The 13,424-nt window shown below is 47.1% G+C and overlaps 1 protein-coding gene across 2 annotated transcripts; it reads right to left on the bottom strand.

Moving 5' to 3' along the window:
• Nucleotides 1–1,423: 1,423 nt before the first annotated feature.
• CKLF (chemokine like factor) lies at nt 1,424–12,927 on the bottom strand. 2 transcript variants are annotated; one of them, XM_075537273.1, is made up of 4 exons: nt 12,691–12,927; nt 5,378–5,536; nt 2,777–2,872; nt 1,424–2,028 (listed from the first exon to the last, which is right to left on the bottom strand). In XM_075537273.1, the coding sequence occupies exons 1-4, from the start codon at nt 12,919–12,921 to the stop codon at nt 1,903–1,905; spliced, it is 612 nt and encodes a 203-aa protein (XP_075393388.1). In that variant the 5' UTR covers nt 12,922–12,927; the 3' UTR covers nt 1,424–1,902. The 2 variants fall into 2 exon arrangements, with proteins under 2 accessions (XP_075393388.1, XP_075393390.1); XM_075537275.1 differs by having other exon boundaries at nt 1,424–1,884.
• Between the last annotated feature and the right edge of the window lie 497 nt (nt 12,928–13,424).

Here is a 13,424-nt window from a genome sequence, read left to right as displayed (position 1 = left end):
CCAGCAGCGCGCCCCAACGGCTGCCGCCTCTGCCCCTCTCGCGCGCGCGCACTCCCGCGGGAAAGCTCTGCTCACCACTTCCCTCGGGAACGCAGTGCCTCGCTGCCTAGCCAGGGGACGCCACAACCACACTGGCCTCCTGCTGCCCGCCAGCGAGGCCTGGCGCCCCTCCCCGAGTACCCTTGGGAGAGGGGGGTCTGGGTCAGCATGAGTCTTAGGCCCAGGGGGTCTGGCCAATCTCCTCCTCAACTCCCATGTTAAGATTAAAACGGGGCGAAGGAAGAAGAAAAATTGTTTTAAAAATCAATTTATTGGGGCTTGTACAACTTATCACTATCCATATATACAACTATCTGTACATTTGTTGCCATCATTGACAAAACATTTGCTTTCAACTTGACCCCTTGGTATCATCTCATTTTTCTTCTCCTTCCCCCCCCTCCCTCATGAACACTTGATAATTTATATTTTGTCATGTCTTACACTGTCTGACATCTCCCTTCACCCACTTTTCTGTTGTCCATGTCCCAGGGAAAGTTATAGGTAGATCATTGTAATTGGTCCCCCCTTTCTACCCCACCTTCCCTCCAATCTCACTACTGGTCCTGAAGGGATCATCCGCCCTGGATTCCCAGCTCTTATCTATACCAGTGTACATGCTCTGGTCTAGCCGGATTTGTAAGGTAGAATTGGGATCATGATAATGGTGTGGAGGAAGCATTTAAGAACTAGAGGAAGGTTGTATGTTTCATTGTTGCTCCACTGTACCTCGACTTGCTCCTCACCTCCCTGCGACCCTTCTGTAAGGGGGTGTCCAGTTGCCTACAGATGAACTTTGGGTCCCTATTCTGCATTACCCCTCATTCACAATATGATTTTTGGTTCTGGGTCTTTGATGCCTGATACCTGATCCCATCGAAACCTTGTGATCACACAGGCTGGTGTGCTTCTTCCATGTGGGCTTGGTTGCTTCTCAGCTAAATGGGGAAGAAGACAAATTTTGAAGAGCGATTTAACCATGGAAGTGTATATGTGCATACTGTATCAAGAAAACTACTGAAAAAAAAGGAAAAAGAAACCAAAGTTGACCGATGGTGAAGGGGACAGAGTTGGTGCTTAGCGGACAGTGAGTCGATGGCAATGGTCATGGAATAATCATGGAATAATCTGGGTATCAATGATGATTGTACAACATGAGGAGTATCATCAATGGCACCGACGTATACAGGTACAAGTTGTGGAATTGGAGAATGTTTGGTGTGTATATTTTTTCCACGATTAGAAAAAAATAGATGAATGCATGAGTACAGGAAGAAGAAAGTGTTCTACGATTGAATGTGGTGAGAATTGTACAACTCTTCCTGATAGGACTGAATTGGATGACAGGTTGATGAAGTGCTAATAAAACTGTTAAAAAGACAGATTTTTTTAATAGCTTTAATTTTTCAACAAAACTACAAAGAGAGTTGAAAGAGTTCCCATATACGGCAGGCACATCAAGTTTTCCAAGAACAGTCAGCCACCAAATCTGAGACCACCATTGGTTTCTTTTTTTAAAAAAACAATTGACCATCGGTTTCTTATGAAGGAAGCGTGGGTCGTTATTCAGAAGGCGCTAGCATTCCCGTTGGTGTGGCTTTCATCTGTCGTTGCATTGGGTCTCTTCCGGTTGGTGGTAGATTCTCAGCCGGTCAGTGCTTTTGAGGAACTTGGCAGTTGGGTGGCATATCGATTCACCGTGCCTCAGTTTGGCTTTGGTCTGATGTTCTTCTGGTTGGTAGACCAGGGTTTGGGGCTTTGCGAGCAAGTTCCAGGGCTGAAGCGTCCTTCTCCTCACATCCTGTCAGGGGTACAGCCAGAAAGCTTTCTGATACCTGGCATCAGCTGGAACAGGACACACAATTACAAAACGCGCCTTTGGTCGAGAGATGGCCTTTTCTGAAACGGGCCACCTGGGTTAAACAGAATCTTCCGGTAGATGAGGGCCCCATCTGCCAGACAGAACATGGCTGACACAAGCCCAAACACCTAAAAACAAAGAGGCAGCGTCACCCTAGTCACCAGTGTGTCAGTACAGCACCCTCCTCTCCGGCTTGGCCACCCTTCCCTTATCTCAAGAGCATCCCTCTTAGGCTCCATCTGAAGAAGGGTCTGAACAAGAAACAACAGACTCTTAACTGTCTGTCTCTCCTTCAGCGGTATCATAGCCCCACCCCTGGCTAAGTATTGTAACCAGTCTTGGTTTCCTGATAGGATTCTCCTTGATTTTAAACTTTTATAACTTCACCAGGGACTTTAAAAAAACACCTCATTAGAATGAAGCGAGTTTAACCTTTATTCTACTTGAGCCTTTTCTTAAATCCTTTTTGGAAGGAAGCTCGGGTACTGAGAAATAGAACTAGTGGTAACACTGCCCCTAAGGGCTCTTGTTGTCTGAAGGATGTTTACTGTGACGAATGTCATTTTCCCGGGGGCTACAATGATTATTCCTGAGCTTCTGGATGCAGTCTTGTGAGCAAGCCAGTCCTCCAGAAAGCATTCTGTAGGGACCTCCGAGTGTGGCCCCTGCAGTCTGAGTGTGACATCAGAGTCCCCCATGTGGATCAGGGCGTGCACCCATGCGCTGTCATTCAGTAAGCTACTCCACACCGGGCACAGGCCTAGCAGCCTCGATGAGCCATCTAGCTGCTTTCTGTCTTGCATTTACTTAAAAAAAAAAATCAGGTGAATCTGTATTCGGATCAAACCCAAAGAATCCAGAAAGGTGTTCACTTACCCCTCCAAGGACTGTCATTGTGGTGGTTTCTGGAATCAGTGCCAAAACAGATACAATGGTCAGGAATATCGTTGTTACCAAAGAGTTGATAATATCCTGAAAACCCAGAATACAAATATTAGCTTTATAGGAAGATGACCAAGCAATGCTTATTAAAAACAACAACAGTATACACACACATTTGGGAACGACTTTATTGGTAAGCTCCATTTTGTTACACTAATGGGTGCACCTTTCAGGAAAGCAAAATGCCACACAGTAAGATGCCACCTGTATCGTTCATTGGTTGAAAGTGGTACCTATGGGCTCTCTTTGTCCACTTCTTTGTTAACATTTACTTAACAAGCTTCGTTCTTTAACATGAATGCACTTGGAGGGAGAACTTATTAGTTTAGGAAAGAAAGTAAATGCTATATTTGGTGGATTATGTGAAAATTGTAGGCACTGGGTTGCTAGCCACAAGGTCAGTAGTTCAGACCCAGCATCTGTGTGCTCCCTTAAAGACTTAACAGTTTCAAATATCTGATGTTGGGGTTGCTGAGATGGAATGGCAGTGGGTTTGGTTTGGGGGAGAAATAGATCTATTGGGAAGCTGGATACCCACTTTTCATAATGTAAAAACTGTTGTACACAGTGAAAATAAGTAACTTTATCATACCACGAAGGTACACTTAATGACAGGAAAAGTGTGAAAATGATGACTTCCAGGAAGGCCCAACACTGCTGGTGGTCCTGAGGTGGGTCCCTGGAGGGGATTCCACACACAACTCTGACCGAGCAGAACTGCCTCGCCATAGGGTTTCCCAGGCAGGTTTGATGGGAGTCCACTGCCAGGGTTTTTTGTGGGCTGGAACCATTGTTCTTCCACTTAACAGCCAAGCGCGGAACCAGGGCTCCTTCTGTCGAACATACATCTTGACAGAACGCGGGGATTCTCAATGGCTTTTTCTAATGATAAAGCTTTCATTTCCAGAAATAGTTTGTTTTTTTTAAATTGTGGCTTTAAGGTGTGTAACTTACATTTCGAATGGATGTAACATGTGAGGAAATAAAAAAGCCTTTATCCTTGGTGGTTTATATATGTTTATAAATAACTATCGGTAGAAAGGCACTGTGACCACATTATGAAACTTCAAAATGTGGGTAGCTTAGCAAAGTAGGTGTTCAAAGGGACAAGGGAAAAACGTAGGAAGAGAGCAATGAGCTCCGGCGTGGGAACAACTGGGAGGTGCCGCCTTGTGTCGAGCTTCCTTTTATGGCGCATAGGGTTGCTATGGGCTGGAACTGGCTTGATGGCACCTCATGACGACACCAGAAAGAAAAGTCAGAGCTACTGAGACGAACGGTCCTGGGTTAAAGAGCACTGGTGGTGGAGTGGGTTATACACTGGGCTGCCACAGGAAAGGCAGCAGGTTCAAACCCATCAGCCGCTCCAAGGGAGAAAGGTGAGGCTGTCTCTTCCTGTACCAACTTTCAGTCACAGAAATCCTGGGGCGTTTCCTTTGGAATCTGAGTTGGAGGGACTCAATGGCAGTGGTTTGGTTGGTTGACCTAGGTTGATTCTAGGGTCTTCTACCCTTTTATGAGGAAGAGACCAGTACAGCAGAGAAAGATGGTGGTCACCAGTACAGGCAAAGGGGGTTTGGGCAGGAGGAGGACTTAGGAGGGAGATCTCTGGAGAAAGGAGGCAGCAGATAAGACTTAAAAGCGGGAGGTGGTGTACACTAGTGGAACTGTCTTGAATCTGCCTATTTGGAGAGGTTTTGGAACCATCTGGATCCTCCACTGGGCCGTTATTCTTAATTCTAGGAGTATGGCAGGCTCCAGGCTATATGATCCTACGGAGACTTCTTCGGGATGAGTTACAGTGACTTAGTGTTGATGAAAGACATTTCAAAGGAACATGAAATTGTGCTTGATTAAGCCCAATCGCCCCAGCTGGTTTTCCATTTTGTGATCTGAGAGGTGGACGGCAGGAGGTAGAGACGCTGCTGTTCCTGCTTCTCTCTCTCCCCAATTCTGAGCTCCTGGCAACATGTACTGAAAGGAGAGGTAACCTTAATCTTAGTGACTCTCTCTGCTTTTATCAACATGCACAAGTCGAAACTCACTGCCCTCGAATCCTCAAACTCGATTCTGACTCATAGTAACGTTATCCAAATCTAAATGCCTTTAGCAGACCTACCCAGAGGGGCATTGGTAGCCACAGGGTAGCCGCAGCTACGGGGACATGAGCCACCTCTGCTCTCTGGCGGCCCTGGTTCCCGGAGCCCTGCCCCCATGGGCTACAGAGCGCAGTGGCGGTGGGCTCCCTCCATCTGGAGCCTACCAAGCATCACTGGACCCCAAATTCCCAACCCAACCTCACTGCCATCAAGACGGTGATGACTCATAGTGATCCCACAGAACAGGGGAGAACTGCCCGGGTGGGTTTCCCGGGAGTCGGTTTCGAACTGCTGATCTTGAAGATCGCAGCCCAAAGCGTTAGCCCCTGCGCCACCAGAGTTTCTTCACCGAGCCCGGAGCACAGAGTTTATTCAAATGCCTCCCTAAATTCTGGGAAAAGGAAGGAGATTTTTGACGGTCAAACTGAACACTTACAAGCAAAGGCCAAAATAAACATTTCAGCAATCGATCAAGTCTGAATAAATACAAAACTATGAAGAAGAAAATAATGGTGACTTCAAAGCCAGTGATGACGATGTACGGTTCAGGGGCCTGCGCCAGGATAAAGAAGGTCATGGACGTCACCGTTAGGATCTGTAAGGGGGGGGGGGAGAAACACGACTCAGTTATTATTGAATGCCATGTTAATCCGTAAAAAGACGCATTTCTAAAAGAACTAAAGACATGGGATTCTGCCTCATGCCCAGCCATGTACGAGGTGGACTCAAGTGGATGCGCACGCGCTCTCGCATCGCCCTGTAAACACATTTCAGCCGACAGCTCGTCAACACCCCTCCACATCCCTCCCCTGTTCTCCGGCCCCCCCCCCCCCCCCCCCCCCCCCGCAGAAACCACTCTTCCGCTTTCCCCTTCCTGTTGAGCTGCTCGCCACAGGCAGCGTTCTGGCTGCCAGCCCCCTTTGATCACTCCTAGTCTCAGACATTTGGAATGACTGCCAAATTAAGATGTGTGATGCGGCCATTCAAAAAAAAAATATCGGAGAGGGGCGTTAAGGCAAATTGTTGGCGAAAAACAATGATGACGTCGACTAGCTAAGACAGTGACACGTGTATATGCTCCTCTTCAGCACAATCACAATTCAAGAGGGCCCTGAGGAGAGGAAGAAAACGCTTGCAGATAACTCATGGAACCCAGGTGACTTCGTCTCCAAACGCATTTGAAGAGACTTGCTCACGGGGGACAAAATGAGCTGGCGGGCCCCAAGAGTCCTGTGGCTGCCCTGGGGCGGGCAGTTTCTCTCCCAACTCTGTGTACTTATAAATGGCTTAAGTCCTTTCCGGCAACTTTTATTTACATTTCCTTTTCTGTCCAGCTCCTTATTCTTTTTCTTTCTTTTTAAATCTTTTTATTGGGGCCTCCTACAACTCTTATTACAATCCATTCATCCATCCATGTGTCAAGCACATTTATATATTTGTTGCCATCATTCTCAAAATATTTTCTGAGCCCTTGGTATCAGATTCTCACTCACCCCCCCATCCCCCCCACCTCCCTCCATCATTTTCAAAACATTTTCTTTCTACTCGAGCCCTTGATATAAGCTTCTCACTTTTTTCCTTCCTCTCCCCCACCCTCCTTTGATGATTTATAAATTATTTTTTCATGTCTTAAGGTCTCCCTTCATCCACTTTTCTGTTGTTCATCCCCCTGGGAGGGGGTTATATGTAGATCATTGTGATTGGTTCCCCCTTTCTCCCCTCACCCTCCAGGTATAGTTACTCTCAATATTGGTCCTGAGGGTTTTATTGTCCTGGATTCCCTGTTTCCAGTTCTTGTCTGTATCCGTGTACATGCTCTGGTCTAGCCAGATTTGTAAGGTAGAATTGGGGTCATGATAGTGGTGGGGGAGGAAGCATTAAAGAACTAGAGGAAAGTTGTATGTTTCATCAGTGCTATACTGCACCCTGACTGGCTTGTCTCCTCCCCGAGACCCTTCTGTAAGGGGGTGTCCAGCTGCCTACAAATGGGCTTTGAGTTTCCACTACACACTCCCCCTCATTCACAATGATATGATTTTTTTGTTCTGGGTCTTTGATGCCTGATACCCCACCCTACTGACACCTCATGATCACCCAGGCTGGTGTGCTTCTTCCATGTGGGCTTTGTTGCTTCTCAGCAAGATGGCTGCTTGTTTAACTTCAAGCCTTTAAGACCCCAGACGCTATATTTTTTGATAGCCTGGCAACATCAGCTTTCTTCAGCACATTTGTTTATGCACACATTTGTCTTCAGTGATGATATCGGGAAGGTGGGCACCCACTGATATGATTTTTTGTTATTTAATGTCTGATACCTGGTCCTTTCTACACCTCATGGTCACCCAGGCTGGTGTGCTTCTTCCATGTGGGCTTTGATGCTTCTGAGTTAGATGGTTGCTTGTTTACCTGCAAGCCTTTAAGACCCCAGACACTAATTCTTTTGATAGCAGGGCACCATCAGCTTTCTTCACTATGCACCCATTTGTCTCCAGCAATCATGTTGGGAAGGTGAGCATCATGGAATGCCAGGTTAATAGAAGAAAGTGTTCTTGCATTGAGGGAGTACTTGAGTAGAGGCCCAATGTGCATCTGCTACCTTAATGTTAAAACTATAAATATATGCACGTAGATCTATTTCCCCACCATCCTATATAAATATACATATATACATGTCTGTATTTAGACCTCTATAAATGCCCTTTGCCTCCTAGTTCTTTCCTGTATTTTCTTTTACTTTCCTCTTGTCTCACTATCATGCTCAGTTTTCATTTGGATTTCAGTAAGTCCTCTCGGCTATATTGCCCTTGATCAAGCCCTACCAGGCTTCCTAAACGTTGGAAGTGGTCAGTGTGACTACTTAGTAAATGTACCTAATTAATAACCCATGCTTTAGAATTATTATTAGCAGTGTGCCATCTCAAATCACTGCACTGAGTCTAACAAACCAAGTTCTCACATCTAAGAATCATGAACTCAAAGGTGTAACTTTTCTATACTGCAGTACTTGGCACTGGTATTGACACCATTTTCTTAAAATTCCCAGTGATTTCTGTACCACTGGTGTCTCCCGATTTATATCACAGCACTTACATTTCTGTAAAGTGCTTACATTTAAGCCTGTCCTTTGCTTTCAGTTATTTAAAACATATCCCACCAACATCCTATTGATGTCGTCACCAGGCTAAGCAAACTGCAGGATCAGCCACGATTTCAGAATGACGACATATAATGGACACTTTCAATCCTTATCCTTCAGAGACTTACTGGCCAATGGGCTTCCTTCCCCTACCCAGCAACTCCTTTAACAGATCCCTTGAAAATGCAGCATTCCTCTGGGCTTGTCCCCAGCCTGCTCCACAAACTCCGATCTTTATCTCAGCCCTAGGATCCCAACTTCACACATACACAGCCATTTAGGATCTCCATCTGGATTAGCTTTCAGAATCTTGTATTCCCAATGCCCCAAACTGATCCGAACTTACCCATTTCCACCTTGTTCACTCACCTCAAGTGAAGCTACCACTGTCGGCCTTCTCTCTCGAGCTAGACAGCTAAGAGCACCCTTCTTCCTATCCAAAACAGATCAGTCATCAGGCACCACTCACTGAATGACTAAGCATTTTGAGAATCCCTGCCTTCTTCTCTTCATGTCTACAACTACTGATCTTTAGCACTGATCTTTTCCCCTGAACTACCTTGGCAAAGATGTTGTTAGGTGCCCCTGAGTCACTTCTGACTCATCGTGACCCCCCTGCTGACAACAGAACTCGGAAACACTGCCTGGTCCTGCGCCATCTGCACAATCGTTGCTAGGCTTAAACCTATTGTCATAGCAACGGTGTCCATTCATCTCGATCTTCTTTTTTGCCGAACTGTACCACACCATGTCATTTTCCAGGGACTGGTCATGCCCGAAAACATGTCCAAAGTATAAGACAGATGTTTGTTTGTCTGGCAGCCCATGGTACTTTCAATCTTCCTCATCAACAGCATCGCTCAAAGGCATTACTTCTTCGCTAGTCTTCCTTATTCACTGTTCAGCTTTCACACGCATATGATGCAACTGAAAAGACCATGGTTTGGGTTATTCCCACTTAAGTCCTCTAGCTTTGCTCTTCACAAAATTACTACAGTGAAACTTCTGCAATGCAAATGTGTATCTCTATTGAAAACTCTTAGACGGCTCCCTCTAGTCTTTAGAACTCAGCTTCCCTCTTACAATGGTTGTCTGTTGTCTAGTCCCAGCCTTCTACTCTAATAAAGACTCGCCTCGTACTTTAAATATCCACAAGATGATGGCAATAGTCAACTCTCAGTCCTCATCCTGATGCCCATCACTGCTTCAAGTTTCTTCATTTGGTTTCCATCTTGATTTCTACTTCCCCAATTGCTCCATCTGTTTTCTTTGCTAGTTCCTCTTCTGCCGAGGCCTTCATGTTGAGTGCAGGACGCCCTCTGTGGCAATCTCCTCTGTTGACCCCTCTTAATGAACGCATCTGGTAGGGCGTTGGCTCCCTGACTGAGTTATGTAGCGCTGCTATCAGACAAATGCAACGGCTGGCTTTAGTGGACAGACACAGATCCTCTCGCACTCTTAGGAGGCTGGAAGGCTGAATGCAGGGTGCCAGCTACAGGGGAAAGCATTCTCTTCTCCGGCAGCTCTGAAGGCCAACCCTTGACATCCATCTTCTCCTGGGTCTAGGAGGTTTGCTGAGCGGGGATCTCGACCTTCAGCATACATACTGCTATGGGCTCTTACTTCTTGATGGTGGGACATCCCTCCTTAGCTTGCTCCTCTCTCCTTCTATCTCTTGTAAGAGAAGAGGTGATGCAGGTCACACCCCAGGGCATGGCCCTAACATCAGCTCAGGGCTAAAACTCTATTATTGATGGGCTGATCACATCAGAACACACGACGGGAGTGACTATATCATTACCTAACTGCCGAAATCATATCATTACCTAACTGCCAAACCATTGAGAATCATGGTCCAGGCAAGCTGGGGGTGGAGGTGGGGTGGACAATTCAATCCATGACACTCCTTCTATCTCCCAAACCCAGTTCTCTTTCCCCAAATCCAGTCTGGTACATATGTACAAACTGCCTATTCAGCATAGCTATTTGGATGTCTAATAAACACTTTGAATCTAACTTTAAATCCAAAATTCAGCTTCCAATCTTCCTCTATTTGTTTCATCCACAGGATTGAGGTTCTCCCTTGGTGGCAACTCTATTGTTGCAGGTGCTTAGGTAAAAAACCTTGGACGTGTCTTGGATTCCACTCTTTCTCTCACATGCCACATCTGGTTCATCGGCAAATCTTGTTAAAAATTTCTCTCAAGTGTTAACTACTTCTTATACCCCATCTTTGTCTGGGCCACCATCATCTCCTGCTCCCATTCGTGCATAGCGCTACCTGGTTTCCACGGAGCAATCCCCTCCCCTCCCTTTACCTATCTATCTTCAACCCAGCAGCTGGTGTACGTTTAAAAACCATTTAAGTCAGATCATGTACTCCTCAGTCAACCCCCCTCTCATCTCCCACTATGTCCCCCTCCCTCATTCTCCCCCAGCCACATTGGTTTCATTGCTCCTTTCTGAACTATTCAGGAAGTCACACCACAAGGCCTTTGCAGCAAATTTCCTTAAGCCTTAAATACTCTTCCTCTGGATAGTCTAATAACTCCTCCTCCTTCAAGTCTTTGCTCAGATGTCATCTCAACAAGACTTGACCCGATTACTCCTGATGATGACCCACCTGTAGTTCCCCCTTCCAGCCCCACTCTGAACATTCCTTTACTTGCCTTTACTTTTTACTATTGCTCCATAGCACGTACTACCTTCTAGTTCACTCATTTGTTCTGTGTCTCCCATGCCGGCCTAACCCCAATATACAAACTCCTCATAGGCATGGGTCTTTGTTTGGTTAGCAATCTGCCCAAGAGCCTGGCATAGTACCTGGCACGTGGCAGCCATTCAGAAAATCTGTTAAATGACTAAACAAGGCAAGACTCAACTGGTTATAATTGGCTGTACAAAATATACAGGTGTTTGCCTTCCTGCCTTTGCTTAGGATGCCCCCCCCCCCCGCCCGCCCCACTGTACTCCAGGATCCTGTAGGGATAGTTTCCTGACACCTTTCGCTATCCCACCATCCTGGGTTAGATGCCTCGTCTGTGTCTTCTCCATCTTCTCACCTGTCATAGCTATTTGCTCATATGTCTGTCTCCCTCATGAGACTGAAGAGCTTCCTGGGTTGGGTACTGTCTTGCTTTCTTTGTCATTGCAATTCCTAGTCCAGAGCTTGGACATACTCAAACTATTGTGGGAGCAATTAAAATATCAGAAACAAAAGCTGCTTCACAAAACCCCATCCCTCCTCCAGTGCTCCTGGAAAGTCCTGCCCTTCAGGCTATTTCTGTGATTATTTCCTCTCAGCCAAAAGTAATCTTTTTTAAAAAATTAATTAATTAATTAATTAGAACAATTTATTGGGGCTGATACAATTCTTTTCACAGTTCATACATATACATACATCAATTGTATAAAGCACATCTGTACAGTCTTTGCCCTAATCATTTTTTTTCTCTTTTCTTCTTTTACATTTTATTAGGGACCCATACAACTCTTATCACCATCCATACATATACATACATCAATTGTATAAAGCACATCCATACATTCCCTGCCCCAATCATTCTCAAGGCATTTGCTCTCCACTTAAGCCCCTTGCATCAGGTCCTCTTTTTTTCCCCCCCCTCCCTCCCCCAAAAGTAATCTTTTTGCTTGAACGCCTGAGCAGCTTCTTAGGCATTCTGATATGTAGTTATTTCCCAGGATCACAAACTCTCAGGTAGGAAGGATATTAGATGCAGTTTGTTCTACCCCACCACCTAAAATTGGAGTCTCCTACACCGACAAGTGCTGTTCTATTCCTGGACACCTTACTGCTTGGGCAGGCACTTTCCCAAGTGACCAGTGTATTTTATAATGTTCTCCAATATGAAATTTTCCCTCATCTGAAAGGGACCTTCATTTTCCTGTAACTCTCACCTTATTTCCACTCCCTTTTCTACTTATCAACATTTTAAGATCGAAAACCATTCTTATTCATTTCCCCTTCAGTTTCTTTTCTCCAATTCCATCACCATTTTTTTTCCCTGATGCCAAGTGATAATTCACGGTCTCCAAAAGTCTCAGGGAACCATTTCAGGATTTGGTGCAGAGTTCCTGGTCATCTGATGCTCCGCCTTCCTCCTTGCTTGGAACCGATATCAGTTTGGGGGTGGGCCATTCGTGCAGATCCGGTGATTTTGATTGGTGGGTGGGCCACGGACTCGCTGAGAGAGATGACCCGGTCTTCTTCCTCGCCTTCATCGCCCAGGTGTGGTGGAGAATGCCTTCTTCAACAATAAGGTAAACACGAGTTTGCTTGTGCTTAGCAACTAATCTGAGGTGAAAATGTACCTGATTTTCACCTCAAAGATTGGGCTTCTAGGCAAGGCTGGCACCCGTCCCACTTTCAGCCCCTTCCTACAGAATCAAAGCCTCTTCCAACATACAATTCGACCGGGACGGAGGAGCCAGTAGGCAAGGCAAACACAGACTGCGAAGTCAGCACAAGCAAGCCCGGGCTTACCTTGCTCACTGGCTCATCCGCCCCCGCTGGAGACAGACAGACAAGACAGAAGAACACACGGGGCTTTTGGCATCCTATGGACACGGCCCCGTCCACACCCGCTCCTCACCAGCCGCAGCATCTTCACGTGGCCTTTCACGCTTAAGCAGAAGGGGCGATAGTTCTTGGGCTGGGATTGGGGGGTCCCCGGCCTCCGCGGCTGCGCGGGCGGCATAGCGCGGGTCCGCCCAGCTGCCGCACTTGCCGTGCGGTTGGGTCGGCGCGGAGACGCGCTCTGCCGGGCGTCGAGCTGCGATCGTAACCGCCTCTCTTCCCGGCTTCCCGCCCCTCGCGCGCGCATGCGCGGCACCGCGGCCCGGGCTGGTGCGCATGCGCCCCACGGCAACGGTCGCTCCACCCCTGTTCCTGACTCGCCCCGCCCCTGCCCCGCCCCCGCCCCGCCCTATCCTCCCACCCGGCAGAACCGAACTTGATTCATTGGAGCGCTTGCGGCGCGCCAGTGTCTGCTGCTCTTTAGCTCTCCCAAGGAACTTTCCTTCCAAGAAACGCTTCCCCAAGGGGGAGGAGGGAGGAGAGGAGCGAGGAGGGCCTTCCCACCCTCGGGGGTGTGGGTGGGGGTGGTCCCAGATGCTATTTTAGAGAGGTCCCTTGGCCACCCTATTTGGAGCGATCGCCGCGTCACGCTTTTCGCGTGACGCACCAACGGACAAATGTATCTGTCAGACCTAGGATACAATGTGCGTGTGACCTAAATGCCCCTGTCCCCACGGGCTCGCAGTCCGAGCTTAGGTTCGATCGATGTCTTTTTATCTTTGCCCTCTCAACCAGAACCGCTGCAGGCTC

The sequence above is a fragment of the Tenrec ecaudatus genome, chromosome 18 (assembly GCF_050624435.1).
Source record: "Tenrec ecaudatus isolate mTenEca1 chromosome 18, mTenEca1.hap1, whole genome shotgun sequence".
In the NCBI taxonomy this organism is placed as follows: Eukaryota; Metazoa; Chordata; class Mammalia; order Afrosoricida; family Tenrecidae; genus Tenrec; species Tenrec ecaudatus.
Note: the sequence above shows the minus strand (reverse complement) of the source record. Positions and strands in the feature narration are given on the sequence as shown.